This window comes from Tauraco erythrolophus, chromosome 13 (genome assembly GCF_009769465.1).
Source record: "Tauraco erythrolophus isolate bTauEry1 chromosome 13, bTauEry1.pri, whole genome shotgun sequence".
Taxonomy (NCBI): Eukaryota; Metazoa; Chordata; class Aves; order Musophagiformes; family Musophagidae; genus Tauraco; species Tauraco erythrolophus.
In genome coordinates this window covers 19,937,620-19,960,225 of record NC_141477.1, presented here as the reverse complement: position 1 = coordinate 19,960,225, position 22,606 = coordinate 19,937,620, and the positions used below count along the sequence as shown (strand labels likewise).

At 39.9% G+C, this 22,606-nt stretch overlaps 1 protein-coding gene across 1 annotated transcript in view; it reads left to right on the top strand.

Moving 5' to 3' along the window:
• Positions 1–22,606, top strand: part of COL4A6 (collagen type IV alpha 6 chain) — a 136,193-nt gene that overhangs the window by 35,240 nt on the left and 78,347 nt on the right. Inside the window, exon 3 of the mRNA XM_086619911.1 lies at positions 15,373–15,456. Coding sequence (XP_086476037.1) covers positions 15,373–15,456 — 84 coding nt within the window. The remainder of the gene's footprint in view (positions 1–15,372; positions 15,457–22,606) is intronic.

Genomic DNA, 22,606 nt, shown 5'->3' with positions numbered 1-22,606 from the left:
TTGGAAAAGACCTTAGAGATCATCGAGTCCAACCATCCCTAATCCCCATTAAACCATATCCTCAAGTAGCTCATCCACCCTATTCTTAAACACATCCAGGGATGGGGACTCAACCACCTCCCTGGGCAGCTTATTCCAGTGGCTGACAACCCTTTCAGAGAAGAAATACTTCCTAACATCCAACCTGAATCTCCCCTGACTAAGCTTATGCCCATTTCCTCTTGTTCTATCTCCCATCACTAATGTAAAGAGCCCTTCCCCCACCTCCCCACCATCTTTTCTCAAGTATTTATAGGCCGTAATCAGGTCTCCCCTCAGCCTCCTCTTCTCCAGGCTAAACAGCCCCAACTCCCTCAGCCGCTCCTCATAAGTTTTATTTTCCAGCCCCTTGACCAGTTTAGTTGCCCTTCTTTGGACTCGCTCCAGGAGCTCAATATCTCTCTTAAAGCGAGGGGCCCAAAACTGGACACAATATTCCAGGTGCGGCCTCACCAGTGCCGAGTACAGGGGCAGGATCACTTCCCTGCTCCTGCTGGTCACACTGTTCTTGATACATGCCAGTATCCCATTGGCCTTTTTGGCCACCTGGGCACACTGCTGGCTCATATCAAGCCGGTAGTCAACCAACACCCCCAGGTCCTTCTCCGCCAGGCAGCTCTCCAGCCACTCCTCCCCGAGCCTATAGCGATGCTTGGGGTTTTTATACCCCAAGTGAAGGACTCTGCACTTGGCCTTATTAAAGCTCATGCCATTGGCCTCAGCCCAACAATCCAGTCTGTTCAAATCCCTCTGAAGGGCCTCCCTACCTTCGAGCAGATCAACACAGCCTCCCAGCTTGGTGTCGTCCGCAAATTTACTGAGGGTACATTCAATACCCTCATCCAGGTCATTGATAAAGATGTTAAACAGAACTGGACCCAGCACTGAGCCCTGGGGAACCCCACTGGTGACCGGCCTCCAGCCGGATTTAGCCCCATTTACCACCACTCTTTGGGCCCGGCCATCCAGCCAGTTTTTAACCCAAAGGAGGGTGTGCCTATCCAGGCCAGCAGTTACCAGTTTCTCCACCAGAACACTATGAGAAACTGTATCAAAGGCTTTACTGAGGTCCAGGAAAACTACATCCACAGCCCAGGATGTTACTCGCTTCTGCTCCATTCCAACTGACAGTTGTTTTATTTGCCCCCATGGTTTTGAAAAAGCTCCTTTTCATTGGGAATGCTACTCAGGTAAAACTTGAAAGGCTGCAAGGAACCTGTTGATGTAGATGGAAGCTGGGAAGGAAGTTTTCTCTACGGAAAACCTGCCTGGTCTCTGGCTGCTTTTCTGTCTTCCCAGCCCCTCAGCAGCCTGTGCCTCCAGCCTGTTTCACACGCTCCTGAAACCTGAGCTCCTGGGGTTTGCTGCAGAATAGGAAAGGTGTGCCTAAAATTCTTTTTGAATGTTAAAATTATTTTATTTTATCCTGAAAAACTTTTTTTTTCAGGATTTTTTTTTTTCCCTAACCTTTGTGCCATATGGAATGAAAAAAATGTCTGAAATGTAGTATTTCCAGTAGATAAAATTTTTGCCCTCCCTGTCTCCTCCTAAAGATGGCTTGTTTGAGAAATGTTTTGCAGGACCACCACAGTGTTTGTAGAAGACTTTAAGATAAATGTGCTTATAGGTAAGCTGTGTTTAGAAACGTATGGTTATTATCATCAGTGTGATAGAAGGACTCATCAAAGTCATTTTGCTGTCTACAACTGTGGCTAGGAAAGGGAATTACTTTAATAAATCTGTGTTTAGTTATGTGAGCCTGCTTGCATGGCGATATAATCAGTCTCAAATGCATACTCTTGGTTTTTTTTAACATAATTTATTTTTCTTGTTTTTCGACCTGTTGCTTACTCTTTTATTTCTGATATTTTTATAGTATTGAAAATTCTTAATTGCCAGCTGATTTATCTTCTGTTACAAATGGGAAGCCTTTGGACTTCGCAGGGCATTTAGACAGCGTTTGCTGCTTGGATGGGCTTTTTATGAAACCTTCTTTTTGCAGTTGTAGGGCTACAGAAGACCAACATGTCCAATTTTACTCTTTTAAATTTATTTTCTCGATTTGAAGTGCATGCAGGAGTATATACAATTTTAAGGATGTACTATTTGCATCATTCATTATTTTTCATTTTAACAAAAAGGAAATAATTTTTCACTGCCATTTACACTCGCGCAATACGTTTGTAGATGGTACAGCTGACTTGGTGGCATCTTATATTTCCGATAAAGGGTAAATGACCAATCAAGATTGCAAAGTAGTTAGCAGCCAAGAGTTAACAGTTGTATGTTCCTGGAAGAAAAACATGTTCTGACTTGGTAAGTCCACTCCCTGAAAATAGAAATAGTATCCTAGAAATAGCATAGAGGATAGAGGAGCAGCTCCAAAGATGCTTACTTAAAAAACCCTTAATTTCTTTTAATTACACTTACTACTGCGGTGCCCAAAGATTAGTTAACAACAAGGACCCATTGTGCAGTGTCCAAACCAAACATGAGTAGCAGACATCTTTTTCCCCCAAAGGAGAGTAATTTCTCAACGATGCTACACTTTGAAGTATTTTGTGGGTGGAGCACAAAGTGCTTACCTAGTTTCTTTTAAGATTTTTATTAACCGAGAACACCCAATGGTACTTTGCAGAGTTGATGTAGTAAGTCTTTCCTAGAAGACCTGATGAACGTGACACAGTGGGATGCCTCACTGTGCTATTTGCATTGGGTTTAGTCTATTCTTGCTTCAGTTAATGACAAAACCTCCAGGGGTATCAGTGACGAGGTATCCAGATACAAGCCAGCTCATGTTTGCAGGATCACAGAGTACAAGGGGAATAGAGATTTAATGACTAAACAGGGAAAGAAAGCAAACTGGTGAAGCTATTGAGATAGAGGTTAAAGAGTTAATGATGTTGGTACTGTAACAGGCAGTCTTCTGACAGTTCCAGGAGCTGGCTGCGTATGTTTTTATTTAGGTAGACTGTAATTATATAGACTTTCAGCTGTTGGGGCGTTTTGATCCTTTTGTAATTTGTGATGTAGATCTTCTATTTAAAAAATAGGATGACAAGTTAAATGAGAGAATATCAGTTGGCTGAGTTGTTTATCTGTTCTGTCCCAAAAAGAGGAATGAGTGACCTCGATTCAGATACCGTAAGTGAACTGGAGAAGCTGAGTAAACTTTGTGCCTGTGGGCCATATACTTTGCTAACTAAACCACTTCTGCACATGGGAGTGGTTCTTAGTTGGTTCCACCCTGTCTACAGCTGACATGTGCCATCCTATTTTAGAAATTTAATCTGGGGTAGGTATATTAGTAACCTGAACAGGCAGATGCCACAGCCGTAACCATTAATTTGGGATAAACAGGCAGAGCTAATCATTTATGTATAAAATGGAAATGCCCAACCTATCTGTGTATAATTTCCATTATTTATGACAAACTCCCAGCAGCAATGATTTCTTACTACAGGAACAGTTTTTTTAAAGTAGTCTCTGTTCTTAATCACTCATTTTCAAAACCACAGACCTCTGGTAATTAAGGATGGGACATCAGAGTTTCTTAATCAGTGTCTATTGATAATGTGACAAGGAATTTGAGTGCAGGGCATTGTGTGAGACTGCAGATTTGGAATCTCTACTGAAGTTATTAACAGGAGTGCTTGCATTCCCTCCCGAAAATATGGATTTTTGTATAATAAGAATTATTTGTCAAAATAACGTGGTTGTTGAAGTAGTCCTAGGCATTTCGATCATGTATCATGTCATGGGGAGGGATTCAGGAGGTTTTCTGTGTATGTATTCTGGAAATACTAACGGCATAAAAATGGCTATGGCTAAATCAGGATTATTTTTGTCACTTTGCTGTGGAGAAAAGTAGCTGTCTAGGTATTTTCAGTGTCTATGGAAATGTGCACACTTCAGTATTCAGTGCTGAGGGCAACCTCTTTTTTTTAATCCTGACAAGGAAGGAATCTGGAATATTCCAAACAGCTTATTTTGTCCTTTGGGCTAATCACAGAAAACGAATGCACATTCCAGCTCGAAGCTACATGGCATATTTATTTAAAATAAGTGTCAGATAAAAGAGTGAGTTTCACACGCTTCCCTCCTGTGTTTTGCAGTAACACTGCTTCTGTTATGCTAGTAAAGGTATTTTCATCTTTCTCAAGTTGACTATTCCTGAAGAGGGAATAGTGCAATTTGGTTTTGTTTTCCATGTTATGTTCAGAGCCATCCCTAACAGGGAAGGGCAGAGGACAACCTTTGTGGGGGCTGAGGCACATCCAGGAGGCTCTCCTCTTTTTGTGTGAGAGAGGTAACAAATACTCTTATTTTTTTGCAGGATTGCTCTATGCTCAGGTAGGTATCCTGAGGACCATTTGTGAGGCCCTCACTGAGCAAAGCCAGCAGGTACCGAGGTTGATTTCTGTTTAGTGAGGCATTCATCTGTGTTCTTCGGTCTCGTTGAAGTCATCGGAGTCAAGCATGGATGTTAACGCGTTGTGGAATTGAGTCTTTCAATGCTTTTTCATTAAAGATATGTTTAACAGTGGATAGCAATGTAGAGCCTTGCCTTTGGGAAGGTCATTAGGGAAATGAATTAAAATTTAATAAAGAGATTCAGGATACTGCTGATGTGTGTACTGTATGTGCACAAAGTTGAAACAAAGCAGAACTAGGGGAATTTTAGCTATTTCTTTTGCCACTCGTTGATTTACTTTGTTTAGGAGAGAATTTAGCAGAAGAAACTGGCATGAAAATAATGGAAACCAACAGCATTATTTTGCGCAGGATTGGTGATGCCTTCAGGAAAGGATGGGTACACAAGTTGTACATCTTTGACAATACCTTGAAGGATGCAAACAGAACGGCAAAGGAAAAGGAACCTGGAGTTGGCGCGAGTGTTGTTTGTTCAAGCGCAGCGATGGTTAACTGGCTGTAGCTCCCATTTTACAACTTCCAGCTCTGCTTCAGACAGTGTTTTGATGCTGACTGTGTCACCTGAGCCTGCAGACCAAATTGTCTGAGTGCAGAAATGACTCAAAAGCCACTTCTGTTAAGAGTCTCTCCTCTTGTCCACAGCTGTGTAATTCCTTGTGGTCATCCCACTCTTCACTGTCTCCCCGGGAGACAGATCAAGCATCCTCAGACCAGCTGTCTCCCACACGTAAGGCTGTGTTGACCCCTAGTGTAACTCCATCGGAGTAAGCAGTTATATCATCAGAGATTGTTTTTTTTTTCTTTGACTCGAACCCAAAAGGCAGAGATTAGTAGTTATCTCTGGAGTGGAAGGTCAGATGCAGCTCCCTCCCTCACTTCTTAATTCATCAGCATTTTGTGAAGAGCATCACTAAAAGTGCAGCTGGTTTCTACCAATGTTTTCCTTGGGTCTTACTGTTTGATTGTCAGCCCTGGAACTTTCATTTCAAAAAATGTTTTGTAACAGAATAATACATTTGAAAATAAGATGCAAATAATAAATTGCTGCCATATTTTCAAAGCGGGTGGTCTGTGTTGTCTATAAAATGGGAGGATGATTCACAGTGGACGCATTCCAGCTTACCTTCTGGGGCATGTTCTGCTGATAAGTACTAGGAGCACTCCCTTGGCTTTTGGTGAAGATTTTCCTTCTCAAGTATTCTTAGTTGTTAGAACTGTTTACAGGATGAAGGAGCTGAGTCACTTTCAGGGCCAGTGCTTATCCACTGACCAGCTGTGTCTGGAATGAACACAAAACTGTAGAAAGGTAATAAAATTATATATAAGGAGTTGTTGTATTCACCTCAGTTCTATAAGCCTCTGGACAAGCATTTTACTTGAAATGGATAAAGTTACTCAAGTTATTATTTTCCTGATTTCTGTTGCAGTTGAATGAAAAGCTTTTGTATTCAAAACCATACTTCATACCGTTAAAAAAAAATATGTCTTTAATGAGTTGGCTTCTCATGGAACAGAACTCTATAGGTGTTGAGGCTTGGAAATTCAGTTGTTGGAAAGCAATGCACTTACAAAATATACTGAATGCAAGATTTTTTTCTCCCCCTTTGAAGAAAGACAGGGGAATGGTTAGTTTCATAGTGAATTTGCGGAAGAGTCTTCTACAGGATTTCTTTTTGAAAGTGAGACATTATATTGCCTGCAGATGCTTTATGGTTGTTGAATTTTGTGCTGCCATTTTGGCAACCAGTTAGAAAAGATGAGACAGCTTTAAAGATGGCTCTAAAAGATCCATGTTAATATGAGAGGGTGAGATCAGTAATTGGACTCGGAAACTGGCTACAGCACTGGAAACTTCAGCTGTTTGGAGGAAAAAAAAAATCGTGTTTCATCTATTACACAGCTTTTTGCAAGGTACTGTCAGAAACAGAACAGTAGCTTAAATTATGTTGTCCTTTCAGTCTGTGGATGAATGAACGCAGCTGTTCATGGACATTTATTTCCAAGTGATAGGCATACCTTTAAGGCTGTGTGAAATCTTGTATGTATCACAGGGATGTTTAAGGATAAATCAAGAAGCTGTCTAAAAGCAGGTTGTTTGATGAAAGAGTATGCATGGCCTGTTGTGAGTTATTTTGGTTTTTTAAGGCTGACTTTCAATTGATTTGCTTGTGGTGTTTATAAACGCTTGGGTTGGTTCATGGTGTTATATATCATATACATACACTGCACAACATGTATTGGTCGTCAGCCTCGCCTCCTACAGCATCACTGATACTTTTTTGTAACATCCACCTACCTAGCAGCACGTGTTTTAGTGTCCTTAATGTTAATCTGTTCAGCAACTTCTGTACGAGAAGTCTCTGCACTAGTTGGCAGCGTGTGTTGGCTTCAGCCAAAGGGTTGGGCAGGTACAGACTTGGTAGATAGTTGTGCTAAATGGTGTAAATAACGCAGTTATCTCTGATTTTGGAGTCACTACTTTAGGTTTTATGGCTTATAGCTCTGTGTGGCTACTGAACTAGGGCAATTTTTTCCTTCTTCCTTTGGCACATAGCCAACTTTGATAGAAAGTAATGTAAAGACAGAAGATTCTTTGCCAATATCGTTAGTGTTCTTCAGTGTTATGTGCTGCAACACTATGTGAATGTGCTCTTAAAGTTCACTTTTATGTGGGTTTCATGTTGCCTGTTTCCATTCAAATGGACTGATTTTTGGATGCATAAACACTACCAATGGGCAGTTTCTTTTTAAACTAACACAACAAACTGACTGTGCATTTCTTTTTCCCTGAGGTGACACTGTGTGTGCTCTGTCAGCGCTTTTCTCTACAGCAAGGTGCAATAATTCTACTTTTCCCTGTTGTTAGCACTGCCACGTCTGCATGATAATGGATTTAATGGATATCCCTGTGCAGCCTATGCACTGGTGTATCGTGAAGTTAACGAAGAAAACTCCCTCCCACTGGACAGGGTGCAGGGAATGAAAACCTCTTTCCCTGGGCACTGCAGCACTCCTAACAGAGGAGCACATGCCTGCTACCAGTAGTTCAGTTTCATGGCTGCATGTGGGTAGTGCCTACAGTCACATACACTTTCTTTATGCCTGGCTAAATTTAAGCTGTTAAGAAGTACATTGAGAATTTCAGCCAACAGAAGAAAGAGATTTGTATTGTGTATTAAAGATTACAAATGGTCTAAATAGGATCCGGCTATGGGGTTGTTGCTTTAGAAGAACAAGAATCTCTTGGCAGGATCCTAAAGATCAGGAAACTTGCTCAGAGTGCATAAAGTCTTTAAAGAAATTAGGGTAGTGTACAGTGTGTTGTAATACTGAGCATTTTTAAAATCGATTGATGCTTATCACAATTATAAAGTGGATGGTTCAGAGCACTGGCCGCTCAGGTGGTTGCTGGAATATACAGTTATGCTGGGGAGACCAGGTTGAAGCATAGATGAGGCTGCTGCTGACTTTCCAGCCAGTACCAGAGACCTTGGCAGACGTGACGGAAGAAACATTCCTTCTATGTAGCTGCAAAGATAAAGCTTTTGATTTTCAAAACTACATGGAGCTATTTGGAATTTTATTACTCATGTTTTCAGACCAAGTAATCACTCCTCCTCTGCTTGGGAATTTTCTAACCTACTAACAGGTATAATGACGTCTGTGGCCATTTGTATGCCCCAAATATAATAAATAGTGTATTTGCAGCTGTCATAGGCAAATTTGTACTCTGGAAATCCTTTACTGGGAGAATGCTTCCCTTCAAAGAAATTGATGACGTTATTAATATGAGTTAAAATTACTAAAGTGAATAAAAAGTCTGCAAACTCTAGCTCCAAATTCCATGCAATGAAGAAGAAACACCTGTGTCCTCAAAAAATACGAGTCAGGCAACCCTTCTATAGATTGAAAGACATCAGTTAATTTTTGCTGTGTGTGTAAAGTGGAAGAATTGACCTTTAACATCTGTTTTGTTTTGGTTTAAATCTAATCTTTGATGCAACAGCGCTCCTGTCTCACTGGCAGGACTGAAAGCCGGGAGTAGGTATGGGATGGAATTTGCTTCGAGTCAGAATTTGCCACTATAGTTTCTCTAGGCCAGGATTTCCTCCAAGTCTCGTAACCTCGTGTCATTTGAATTGGAGGAGGATGGGTTTCTGTTCGTAACTATCATTTAGCCTCAGCTGCCTTTTACGATGTTTGCGAGCTCTGTGAAACGAATGAAAATGTTTGAGGACATTGGTTAACCGAAGAAGTCAGTGAACCCTAAAATGAATTAGTATCTTAGCTACAAATTCAGATTTAATAGCTCCATTTGAAAGACCTTTTGTGTGGTAAAAGATAAGCTTGTGGCTTTGTGTTGTGTCTTTGCTCATGTAAGCTGTAAATAAACTGTCTGGGTTTAACTACATGTTCTTTGACTGATAGACTATTCAGGAAAAAGGACCTGCACGTTTGTGTAATCCTATCAAGAAAACTGGAAAATATCAGGAGACAGAGCTGTTCAGAGCCAGATTCAAATCTGTTAACATGGAATAACCACTATGTGACATTCTTATTGCTGTAGTGTTTGGAGGCCAGTTATTTCCATGGGACTGTAAGAAGAATAACATGGTACTTGGGACAAGAGAAGGGCTTAAAGTCTGACTTTACATGTCGTTTATGAGTTAGAGTCCGTAGACTTTAAATACTTACTTTTGAATGTGTGCTTTTTACACTTTAATCCTGTTAAGAGTCAGTGAAAAATGCTTTTCCAGGCTTGTCACAATTTTACAGCAGATGTTAATGTAGCAAGTCATAGGAGAAATTTCTAAGTGTAGGAAGTGGAGACCTTGAGGACAGTTTCCACAATTTTTATTTCATGAGGTCAATTTTTTCTTTTCACTGCTTTGCCTTGTAGACACTTTTGGTGCTAAAGGCTGGAACTAGACTCAACGGGAAGGTGATGCTTTGGCATGAAATGCTTTAACTACAAAGGAAAAGTGGGAATCACTGAGTCCTGCCTCATACTGTGACTGGCCACTGTGTTGTATCAATCTGCACTGAAAAGAGATTATGAGTTCATCAAAATTAAGTCGCTTGCCTTTATAGCTGGAAGGATGCTGTCCTCTGCTTAAAAACTTAATTTCTTCTGCATATATTTGTGGAAGCTTATACATACTTGCTCTTGTGCTAGCATTGTCCTTTCCTCTAACTAATTAGTGTAAGACAACCCAGTGTTCCATCCCTGACAGCCAGCCATAGTGCTCATTTGTATACTCTTACCACAAAGAGATCTTCCTGTTGGCATACCTTCTCAGTTACTGACAGTCAGAGGTGTAAAATGCTCCTGAGCAAAAGAGTGGTATCCAGAACATTGTTTAAATAAAGTCTGTTCACTTCTCTGGCATTTACCTTTCTGATGAATGTATAGGTGGCCATTGCATCACCTCCAGGTCTTCATTTTGCTGGCCCAAATAATGATGCTCTGTAGCAGGAAGGCTCTTAAATCACACATTTATAATCAGAGAGATTTTCAAACTCTGTGTCTGTGCAGAGTTCATCTTTCTTCAAAGTAAGTGCCAAAAACTGTGCACTGTATTCCACTAAAATTTTACTTATGCTTGTACCATGTCATTAATATCTCTGTAGTCACTTTTTCTCTTGGATGGATGTACAGCTTTGGGGCAGTATGACGATGTGGCCTGAAAAAGATGAGTTCTTGGCACACGTCAGGTGAGGCAGTTTGCTCAGAGTTTGCTTGTATCATCCTTCTGTTTGTTAGTTACTCAGGATTTTCTCTTCATCTGCTGCTTCCCATTGATTACCTACCCCTCAATTTGAAATAAAAATCCTATTATTAGTTCCTGGGCTTGACCTGGCTCTTAATGCTGTTAAAAAAACCCCACGTGAGCAGATAGGGCAAGTTAAGGTTTGGGGAACCTCACTAAGAAAAAAGTTGAAGTAAGTTCAGGCACTTGATAATTCTTCATGGGGAAAATGTGTTTGTATTGTAATTTTATCTGATGTTTTGCTGACATGATTAATTTTATTCTCACCTGTTCAGTATTTCACTGCCAAGCGAATCCCAGCAACTGTTTTCGTACTATCTAACTGGTAAGACTGTGGGTTTATTTCTGCTCCGTGACACCTCATGTGTTAGGAAGAATTACTGAATCCGTTTGCTGCATCATGTTATGCCATCTTTGATGGGTCACACTGCCATTTCTGAGTGCAGAGGTTGCTGTGGTTCCTGCCTTAGCTTTTTTTCTCAAGGATTTTTAGCCTTGAAGAAATTCTTTCGTGTCAGTAAGGCAACTGCGTATTAACACATGCATAGCCAAGTAGAATCTGCTGATTTCAGAGGGAGCAGTTGAACATGTGGATGAGTGTTTTCAGAATTGGTCTCTAAATTCTGTAATACAACAAACTAAAAGAATAATAGACAAAAATGGGATAATGAACTTAATTCCTAACAGCCATGAAGGCTGAAAAGAGTAAGGTTAACACAGCAGTGTTAGGTAGCTCGTGAAGTAAACAGAGATACTGTTTCACTCGTTTTTTCGCTGTGAAATTTTATAAAGGTATGTGAATGTTGGCTCCTGTAAATATAATTTCTTTTTTAGTGATGAACAGATAATAGGATCCTGAACTATACGAAATATGTCCATTTGAAGATTCCAGAAGTTTTTATTATGTTCCATTTCCATCTTTTGATTATTCAGTTTCTTGTTAGGATTTTGCTCTGGACTGGAGCAGTCCTTAACTGGCGTTGGGAAGTTACTGGAAATAAGTCTTGAGGAAAAAAAAATTCATCCCTGCCATATCTCTATGCAAGTGTCTGAGATTCTTTCACTTTCTGTTTTATTATCATAATCTTTTCTCCGTCATCATCTTTTTTTCCTCTTTTATCATAGGCATGCTCTTTTTTCAGTGTATTTTACATCCTCCAATTTTGCATGCTGGCACTCCTTAGAATCCATTCTCTTCTAAAAGTTTCCAATTTATTTTTCCTTTACCACCACTGATATTTCAGCTTCCTCTTGTTAAAGATGCTCGTTTTAACCTTTCTGCTGTCCTTTCCCAGAACGTGCCCTCATTACATCCCTCTGCTGAGTTGTGGTTCACCCTCCTAGCTGATTGAAATCGTTGTCTTCAGCCAATAGATTTCAAGTCTTCTGCAGCTGACCCTGTGATACAGAGCAGAAGTTTTGTGGCAAAATTTGGCCCCAGCTCATGCATCTGAGCTGTGTTTCCTGGAAATCTCCCTCTGAAGTCCTGTGTTAGTTGGTTTACTCCTGCCAGTGCTGCAAGTACAATTTCCTTTGGATTTGCAGGCAAGGCCTTCAAGATCATTTGCAGCTATTCTGTGGTCCCGTGTGTTGCTCTAGAGAAGCTGGAATGAACGTGAGTCTGGGACACCTCTTAGGGTATCACAGCTGTTGGGTTCATTTACTCTCTCTGGCTCTGCTCCAGAGCAAGCTGAAGTCAATGGAAAGACTGGAATGGCACTCCATCTGAATGAATCAGCTGGTGCCTAAATGCTTGATGGAGGTACACCGGAAACAGGAGAGGAAAATTGTTTTTACACTGACTCATTTTGAATGTCTTTTAAAAATAGTTTCTCACTCGTATCAATACTCGTTAAATAAAGTGTTTTTCCTTCATTGAAGTGCTAGTGATTCTTATGTAAGCCTGAAATAACTCAGTTAAAATCAGTATCTATGTTGCTCAGTTTGTATTACATCTATTTAAATCTCAAAGAGTGTATTTTTAACAGTGCTACTATTTGATGTTTGTTTTCTGTTTTTAAAACCTTGGTCTACTTCTAGCCAATGAAATTAAAATAGTTTAATTAATTTCTGTTATAGTGATGGCGCTTACCACTATGACTAATGCTCTTACTTCTTTAATTCTTATTGTTTCTGAGGAGCTGTATTCATCAATCTGAAATATATCCCAGAGCAGTTGGAAAAATCTCTTCCGTGAATACATACACAGAACACGTATGAAGGGCCCACGCTTACATGTTCCAATTACAATCTATAAGTGCTCGGATGATCTATGCAGTCCTACATTTGACTGGAAAAATGTATTAAACCTTTTCAGAAGAGAACACTGTGCTCTAGAATCTTATATGCAGCCTTTAGACTTGTATTCATAAATATTATTCACATGGCTGTTTGCTATTTAAGTAGCCTTGGAGTGTCTGATGTCAGCCACTTCCCCTAAATAAAATACTTAGGACATGTAACACCTGGTTTGGAGCCAACTGGCTTTGATTTGCTTCCTTTCCAAATGCTTTCATTCGCAAGTGAGCAAAATGACTCCTCACGCTGCGAAAAGGAACCTAGAAATACACCGTGAACACAATTTTACACAAACTAGGGACATATTTTCAGTTTTTAATAAACCTCAGTGAGAGTTTGATCCAGCTTCCACTAGATACAACGGAAAGATTTCTTTTGACTTCAGTGGGATTTTGACTAGAACCATATTTGCAAACCATAGCGCTGTGGGGAGCAGCACAAGCTGCAGGGATGAAAAGAATCCTTGTTTTTTGTCTTGTCCTCTGCCACTGAGAAGGACTTGATTGCCACCAGAGATGGGGAATTTCTAACAAGGTGAGCTTCAGTGTTGTGAGACAGCAACTGGTGCAAGGCAGTGACCTTAGCGGAATCCAGACCTGTGATGAAATCAAGTTTCTTTGCCATTACTCACTTTTAGGAGGAAAGCAGAATTAACAGAACCACAGGAGCTAAAGGCTCTTCCAAGTGACTGTTGGAACAAAAAATAGTCTGGAGAAAAAATTTATTGGATGTTGAAAACTTTGAAGAATTGAAGGTTGAATAGATGTCTGGGAAGGCATAGTCTGATTCCCTGGAGGCACAAAGCTATCTGCTAAGAGTGTAAATGTAAGGTTAAGTGTGAGGAGTGGAGGTATACATTGGCTAGCAATGAGTCCAAACTTCCGTTGTAAAATAGGCATCTAATCTTGGTATAAGGTATGTCTTGCTGTGCTTCACTCTTAAGACTTCTTAGAACCAGATCCTGAAGTCTTAATAACACTTGTGGTCAGAAGTGACCTCTCCGCAGTGTGTCTGTTAGGACAGAGACCAGTTTTTATCTGCTGAGCCTTTGGCCATGTACATTGCAGGCTGAAGTTCGTGCTGGTGACTCCTTGTCTGAGCAGACAGCTTGGAGATACTCTCATAGTCTATGATATAACCTCTAGATGCAATTTTTCTCCTCTTCTTTGTTTGGTTTTTTGGTTTTTCCTTTACTGCATTAAGCTTTCCTGTATTTCCTGCTGCCTTAGGGGCAGAGCTGCCTCCTGTTATGGTGCCTCCCTTGTGATGTATCACTCTTTCTCCGTTCTGCCCAAGAATTGTGTTAGATCCTACCATAGGATGTTAAGGAGGAGTCCAAAAGCCCCGTATCTAACAGGGTTTCATCTGAACAAAAGTGCCAAAAAGTCTGCAAAAGTACTGTTTGCTTGGGTTTTTATACTCGATGCCTTTTAGGGTTGCCTGAAGGTTGTTATGACTGTTTTGCAGCAAAAGATAGTGTTCCCTTCAGGCTCGGGAAGTACGGGAGGTTGGATTTAAGGCTTTTTGTTAGTATCTGTTCTGTTCTACACTGCCTTAAAAACCAAAGTGCTTAATTTAGCAAAACAGTGCTAACATCGGGGTGTATAGAGGTTTTTTTATTTATCTTTAGCAGAAAATTATCAAATTATGTCAGATTAGTTACTTTCTTTTGAGAAAGCTGATGAAAAGAAGTTCAAAAGTACATGAGAAACTGGCATGAATTGTCTTTCGTTTCTCATGTTTCTTTACTGACAGATGTCAGGAAATTTTAAAGACTTTAAAAATATGTTCTGTGAATGCTTTTAGTAAGGAAATGTTCAATTCCAGTCTGAACTTGTTTCAGCACTTACTTTGGTCACCTTGATATGAGGAGCTTAAACGTTTAGTCCATTCAGAGTTCCAAAACCTCGGGACTGTTCCTGAGCACACTTGACAGTGAAAGACAGTTTCCTTAGAGGGGGTTGTTCTTAAATTACAAAGCTAAATTGAAATTTTTTTTCCAGGACTGTTACGGTGCTGTCAGCAGTGTTGCAGGGCTTTTGACAGCTCTGTATTTCAAGCTTGGTTGAGTGTGGGAGGGACTGGGTTAAACTCTCTAAACTAATGTAGTTGACTTTCATGTGCTGTCACAGTCTGTACTGGCTGGGAGTTAAGTTTGAGATATAAGGACTTAAGATTTACATAAATATTATAATTATCCTTGAAATAACTAATGCTAGTGCAGCAAATTCAGAATATGTTTTCAGATTGCATCCAAATCCACGGTGGTTTTCTATTGTCTTCCTTGCACGTCTACTCTGGTTAAAAATGCCACCTTCTCTCATCCATGAGTTTCTCTGTTGTTGTGGCTCAGGGGGTGCAGCTCTCACTCTTAGAAATATACAAGGATTACAAAGTTAAATTTGTCTTGGTGGTTCCCGTTGATGTAGAGATACAGGGGTGTGCTGGGATGGCTGAGGCACAAGTTCTAATTAGTGATAGCGGTCCTAGTCTAATAGAGTCCTGAGGATCTCGGAACATCATGGAGTTTTATGGGTTTTGGTAACTCTGGAAGGCACTCATCACCTTGCAGAGTAGCACCAACTTGTGTAAATTTACTTGTCCTCGAAGGATTTTTAAACCAACTTTTTCTGTCTGTTTAGTGATTCTGAAAATGACCCAATTATGGACAAGTTAAAACATAACTATATTTTTCCATTTATTTCCTAGCAGATTCGGATGACAAATGTAACGCAGGTGAAAAGTGCTGAAACAAAGCATTTTGATTAAAGAAGCTGACAAATAGGTATGAAATTCAATTTTCTTCTTTCTTTTTTTTTTTTTTTAATAGGGTGGAAAGAAGTCTTACAGTGGGCCATGTGGGGGCCGTGATTGCAGCGCTGGATGCAAATGTTTTCCAGAAAAGGGTGCACGGGTAAGTTTGTTTTCAGTAATACAACTAGTCCTTGTGTCTCTTATCAATCTTTTTATAAAGAAATAAATAAATAGAACCTGAGTTAATATGTGTAATTCTCAATCTAATGACCTCATGAAACAAGAGAAGTGATGAAGACCAGCTGCATTTCAGATGTCCCTGGGCAAGGTTTCAAAAGCTGCTCTAAAGGTTTACAAATTGCTAGCTTTGCAATGAGTCTTCAATGGAATCTCATTTCTTTATGTGATCTGAGCCCTAATTCAAAAAAGTCAGACGGTTTTTAAGTAGATTACAACAATTAAAAAGGAAAATCAAAGTAATATGGGCTTCCAGTACAGATTTTGCCCAGTCCTTACGATAATAGCTTCTATTTGTTTGTGGAAGTGTTTTTGAGGCTTCTGGTATTTGTTTGTGAAGGGTCAAAACTCTGAATGAATCTAAGCATTTCCCTTTGAGAAAGACTTTTGTTTAGCTAAAGCCAGTCTCTCTGAAGTCTGCATTTGAAGCAACCAAATATTTAAGCAGTTTTCTGTACAAATCTTTAATTTCTTTTGATTGTATGAAAGGGTTGCAACTTTTATCTTAATGCAGCTGGTTGTTTCCTATCTTAGGGTAATGCAGAGCTGCTGACCTCGCTCTGCCTTCAATTACAGTGTTAATTTTTGTCCAGACACCATCTACCTAATGTTTTCTCTTAAGGTCTCTAAAGTATTTTAGCACATATCTAAATGAATCTTGGAGATTTTCCTTACAGAAATGGAAGGAGGAAAGAGCTGCACTGTAGGTACTTGAAGAATTAACTTGGAAGGCCTTGAGAAGAAGGGAATTAAAACTAGTTGTGTTGTTTAATAAAGCAGTTATTCTTGCTGAAATCATATTGAAGAGTCATCCTCTGAGGGAAAACAAAAGAAGTTAAATCTTATTTAAACACTAGCAATCCTGATTCTTTTTCCTGGGTCTTTCAGTGACACAGTATGGGTAAATTCAAGGCATCACTTTCTAGGACCGAACTTAGGAAAATGTTGCTTTTTAGAAATGATCATCAGCATGGGCTTAAATGTTTCCCTAATTGCAGATAGACTTGAGCATGAATTCTTAATTGATAACTGATGATGTGTTTACTCTGGAAGTACAAAAATTCTTTCAAATCATCATGTGGCAGGGTGAAAACATGTCTAAACAGATATGCAGAACAGCTTCGCAAGGAGGTTCTCAACATAACCTAGAATATGAGCTAAAGCCAGTTGCTCAACACCTTTTGTGGTTAGATACAGTAAGGGACAGACCTAGTTTGGTTCTGGAACACAATATCCTGTAAACGCTTTGACCTTTAGATAGCAATGAGCATCATTCTTCTGTCTCTTTACATTCCCGGAGTTCAACTTGATTGTTTGAACTGGCCACAACACTGTTGACCTTGCAGTTTGAGCTCTTGGCATCTCTTTTGTTAAGATGTCACAAAGATTTTAGGCTGTTTTCATTGCTGACCTGAGAACTCATTTGGCTTTTAGCTTGTTTCTTATGTGACCTGTATCAGTAGGCATTTGCAGTCCTTTAAACACGTGTTCCATCCTACTGAGACCTGTCTATGGAGTAAACTGTCTGCTAGAAGTGGTAATCTTTCCCTTTTACAACACTACTTCCATCAAGCCATACTGAGCCCTGCTGACACCTTCTTGGACATCTGCAGGCAGCTACTGGAGTCCTGCCATGCCAGAGGATAAGGAGGTGACTGGCTGAACTGAGAAAGGGGATGGTGTGATTATGTATCCTACAGCACAGCTTGTTTCTTAGAGGAGACTGTACAGCCTGAGGCTAATTCCTTGGCTTCCTGCCTAGCTTCTCCTCCGTTGGTGCAAAACCTTTAAGTTCAGAACAGGCAAATGGGAGATGGGACTTTGCCAATGCCCCTAATCCATATTTTGTTTAAAAAAATGTTTCAGCTGTCAATTTTGCACAATTACCTAGATCAGAATAAAGCTAAACTTTCTTTTTAAAAGAAAGAAATAGCTAAAAAGCACAAGAAAAATGACAATAAGCTGACAGCTCAATGAAAATAATATAGGCAGTGTCCTTAAATGTCCTCCTCCCTGGATACACTTCTGATCAGATCGAGCTGTGTTAAGCTTGTTTCTGACCAGAAACTTTAAAAAATTTATTTAGGCAATAAAAATGTCAAAATTGCCTAAGACCCATTGTCTTATTAGTGAAAGATCTTTCTAGAAATAGGATGTAGGCATGTTGAACCACCATGTCCCCATGTTGGTTTTGCTGTACACTGTTAGTGAATGTGCAAGATGGTAAAAAAGAAAAAGGAAAAAAAGAGAAAAGAAAAAAAGAAAACTAGTATTACCTCCTTATCTTTAAGATGGAGCTTGGTAGAAGAGTAATTCTATAAAGTGAGTAAGCTCTTTGTGGAATAGACTGAGGTGTTTTTTTTTTTAGAAGGAAGAATTGTACAGTATTTGTCTGGCAGCCACTTAGGGAGCTCTAGCAGAGTGGTAAGGAACATCCTTCTACAAAAGCAAAATTTAATTTCTGTTAGTTGTCCCAATGGCTTGCAGTAACTTTGAAAAGCCATAATACTAGCTGGTACCCATTTTAGGCAGTTCAGTGAAGTTTAATGTGATCCAATTTACTGTGCACAAGAAGAAATCTGTTATGGAAGCATCCTTCATCTCAGCCAGTGATTCAAAATTGGTCCTTGTATCTAATGATAAGCTGATGAAAAGCCTGGCTCTGTGTAATTCAATGGCAAAACTCCTGGGCCACATTGCAGCCATTCTCCCCTCTTTATCAGTTCTTATCTTGTAAAGATTCTTGGGTAAGTCCAGTGATTTGTACAGAAATCCAGTTCTTAGTGGAGAGGTGTTACCTTCACTGGAAGGTCCCGTTTAGGACCTTTTCTGGAGGTTTTCTCAGGGGTCAAATGAAAAGATTAAACTGACTTTGTGGCTGTTACTACTGAAGTGTACAAGCAGATACCTAGTTAAGCTTACATGTCATGTGACAGTTTAAGAGTAAATGTAATAGCAGGAGAAGCCCACCAAAATGATTTTGGCCAGTTATAAATCCAGGAATTTTGGATACGGTTGTTCAGTTCCTCTAAACTGCATCATTAGAACTTACACTGACTTTAATATGAAATCGAACAAAATGCTGAGCAAAGAATACGCCAGGTAGCGTCACACAATATGAGAGCCCCTGCCTACAGCTGGAGTCTCTACGTGAATGTGTGGGCTTCTAAATCTCTGTGTCCCTGCTCCCATTCTTCTGGCCAGCTGAGGTACCACCTATCAAACTAGTACAAGGCAGTTTGAAAAGGAAGCCTGCTGTGGTGGTGGAGGTGCCCAAACGTACCCCGGTGCGTGCAATCTTTTGGGGAAGGGAGGCAGCCTGAATACAAACTTCCACTTATTGAACCCACTTCTGCTTACGAGTCTTACATACAGTCCTCTTTCAGATCAACACCTGATGGGTAGAAAAAGCACTTTATGATAAACTGTGAAGCACAAGAAGGAAGGCAGAAAAAGCAACTGTATTAAATCATAATGTGAGGAAGTGAATGTAAATTCTGATGCTAATCTCTATCTATTGAAAGGGTGAATTTCTAATATGTATGGTTCCAGTACAGATGAGCGATCTACAGCTGGAACATGTCCGAGACTGTCAAAAGAAATGATTGTGTTTAAAAAATTGTTTTCGCTCTTCTTTTTCACTGTTTGATGCAGAGTTTATGGGCAGGGATCGTGCCTTTTGAAAATGTCATGCTGTAATGGTGGCTATCTTGCTAAGAAATGCACTGCAGATAAGTCAGCAGTGACCAGGAGGGCGTTTTCCCTATTTGCAGGGTTTCAGGAAGCACTAAATAGTAGACAGCCTGCACCGTTTCATCTCTGCAGCTCATTTTGCATTTATTTATGATAGTATTGGCTTTTTTGTTTTCATATGCTGTCATCTACTTTCAAACACTCACAAAGATAAACTAGCAGACGCAGTCCTTGTGGCACGTATACCTTCTCCTGTTGGCTGTTCACTTATCGTGGAATTTATGACAATGTTAGGCTTTGTTTCAAAATTTGATCAACGTGTGCTGGAGCTCTTCAGCTGATACTAATCTTCCATTTTTTCATTCGAAGTCCTGTCCTCACCTCCCCCACCAAAAAGAGAATTTGAAGGAAAAAAAAATTTAGAAATTGTTTCTAAGGCTCCACAAATTGCTCAGCAGAGACTGTGTCCCAGGCAGCTTTTACAGCTTAGAATTGCTGTAATTTGGGACAACTTGATGTCACCAATTATATTTCATTTTTTCCTGTGATATATGATCATGCCAAGTGTAACGTACATATTTCTTATGCATCGTGTGGTCTTTAAAGCCCATTAAAATATGACGATACCATCAATTAATGGCATTATAGAACCTCTTGCATGTCTCAGATGAAATCCACTCTGAGGTTATTTCTAGCAACTGATGTAGTTGGAAAGGAGCATGTCTGTAGAGTGAGGCAGTTGGTTCTGAGGATGCGGTGGACACTTTACACTAAGTTGAGTCTGATCTCGTGAAGTGAAGGCCCACCGGAGTGCTTCAAGTATGCCGTGGAGCCCATCTCCTGACTTTGCCTCACTCAAAAGAAATCCTATTTATTTACTCCAAGACTACACTGCATTGTGAAGCAAAGCACAGTAAGTGTAAGTAGGAGAGATTGAGTAAGATGGAGAGATTTTGCTCAAAAATGCAGTCGCTATCTGAATTAAAGGCTAGTGTACCCAGAGATCCATGAGATTCCACAGGTTTTCTCTGAAGTTCAAATGATGATAGTAAATGTAGTGTAAATTATCTGTGGGCAATCAAAGAGATTTTGGTAGAATTACTGCAGATAAAACAAGTTAGAAAGATCCTCAACATCCCTGCACTGAACAGCGTAACCTGAGGTCAGAACTTTGGATGATTTAATCTAATTGTTATCTAGCATAAACTAATGTCGCATTGGCAAGAGATCTTAGATTGACTTTTGTCTGGCACTAATCCCCTCAACTCAATACTGGGTGTACAAAGTGCCTCTCTTGTGATAATTAGTTGAAGATTGGTTGACATTTCTTTGCTATGAAATTGTAATAATTACAACTTGTGTTTTTTAATAATGTTTGCTGAATTCTGCTTTGGCTGGTTAAACACTCTAATTGGAAAAGTTCAGGGATTTCCTGATAAAACACCATTTCTTTGAAAGTGTCGACTCAACAAAATGAATTTTTTTTGCAGAAGTGTTTTACACAAACATGTTTGCTGGAGACAAAATTCTGTTAAGCTGTTCATTCAAACTTCTCTCTGTTTCTGCGTGGCTTCCTACTACCTGGCTTGACAAGCACTGTAGGACATAGTGATGTCATTTAAATATTAAAATGGAACCAGACTGAGATGTTGACATTTCCTTCAAACTGACAGTGTCAAGTTATGACCAGTTCTAAACATTGTCTTAGTGTACTAACTGTAGATAATCAGCCTGGTAGAGGTAATACTGCGTTCAGTATATAGTTATTTTCGTAAAGATCTTTTCACAACCAGGAGAAGGAGGAATTATTGCACTATAGTAGTTCTTGAGAAATGTTGGCCATTTAACAGTGGCCGTAATCACTGGTTCTTGTAATATGTTTGAAGTTTGGTCAAGCAAGACAGTCCACAGTAGCAAATACCACTAAATTCATATACCAGAACATGGAATCAGTTCTCTGGTTAGTGTGAGCTCAGACAGGAAGGTTAGATAGTTCAGGTGGGAACAAAACGTTGCTTAATTCTAGAATGAGTTCTTCATCCAGTTTAAAACATCTGTGAAGCCGTGCTTCTGGGCTTTTTCTCCTTGTTACCTACACCCAAAGATTTCTCTCTAGGGTTCTTCCTCTTAGAATAGTACAGCCAATTATTTGTTCCTGTTGCAGAAGAAGCCAAAAGTTTGGACTAGAATACATGTATGTTTTGCCATAATCTCTGGTTTAACCTCCAGGCTTCTGCAGTTTTATTGTAGGTTCTTCCTTTCCATTTGCGTTGTAGTCAACCTCCAGTCTGACTACGTACTGTGTTCCCCTTGTTACAGTCTTGTATCCAAACCTCGGGCGCTCAGATCTGGTGCACGTGCTAGGCCTCAGTACTTTTCCCTCCTTTGGCTTTCACAGTTCCTCTCTTCTATTTTTCTATTTATTCATTCACAGTCTCAATATAGAGTTGTTTTCCTGTTCTCTCCCTCTGCCTTCAGCCGTGTGTCCCACCAGACCCATACAAATGTCCTTACAAATCTCTTACTGTCACCTTAGATGCAACAGTGCCAGAAGCCAATGTCCTGGTTTTGACTGAGTCCTCCTTTTCCTCCTGTTCTCTTTGTTGTTGTCAACACCAGCATCTTTTCAGTCAGTTGGCTGTCCTGGGTGGTATCCTTGACTTGACTCTTTCTGCTGCGTTATAACCAATTTCTATCAATGTATCCGACTACGTTTCCTTTCTATCTGCACATCAGCAATTCACGTCACTTTCTTCTGGCTACAGCAGAAGTTATAGTGTCTGGAAATACTGCTTCTAAACTATTGTCCTGACCTGCTTTGCTGTGTTTCATCTCTTTGTGTCTTTTTATTGTCTTTTAGTCGTGTCCGACAGTGAAAGATCTTGGACTTCTGCATATGTGTCCCTCATGTAAGAGACTTCATCAGCCTGTCCAATTTCTCTCCTTCCCTCATCTTTCTTTCTATACCAGCTGACTGTGTGATATCTTAGGTTGAACTCTAAGGTGGGCTGACTGCAGCGTAACTGAACGTGAACAGCAGCTTAGGAAGGCAGATGGGCTGGTGTCTACCAAGGCTTCTGAGCACTAGCAATCAGCCAGCAACCAGACCTTTCTTCTCCAAATGTGAATGTAAGAGCTATACTTTAAATTATCTTATTATGTTGCAGTTTTGATGATATTGCAGTACTTTCACCCTTAGTAAGTAACACTAGCCGTGGTATATATGTAAATGATATCTAATTCTTGTTCAAATCACATTCTGGTTGAACGAATAGAATGCCATCGTTTGATTTGGGAAGAGGATTATCTATAACATTGAAAAATGTCGACCATCTGTTCGCTGTCATTAAGAAGTTTTGGCAATATTTTGAGAGAAAATG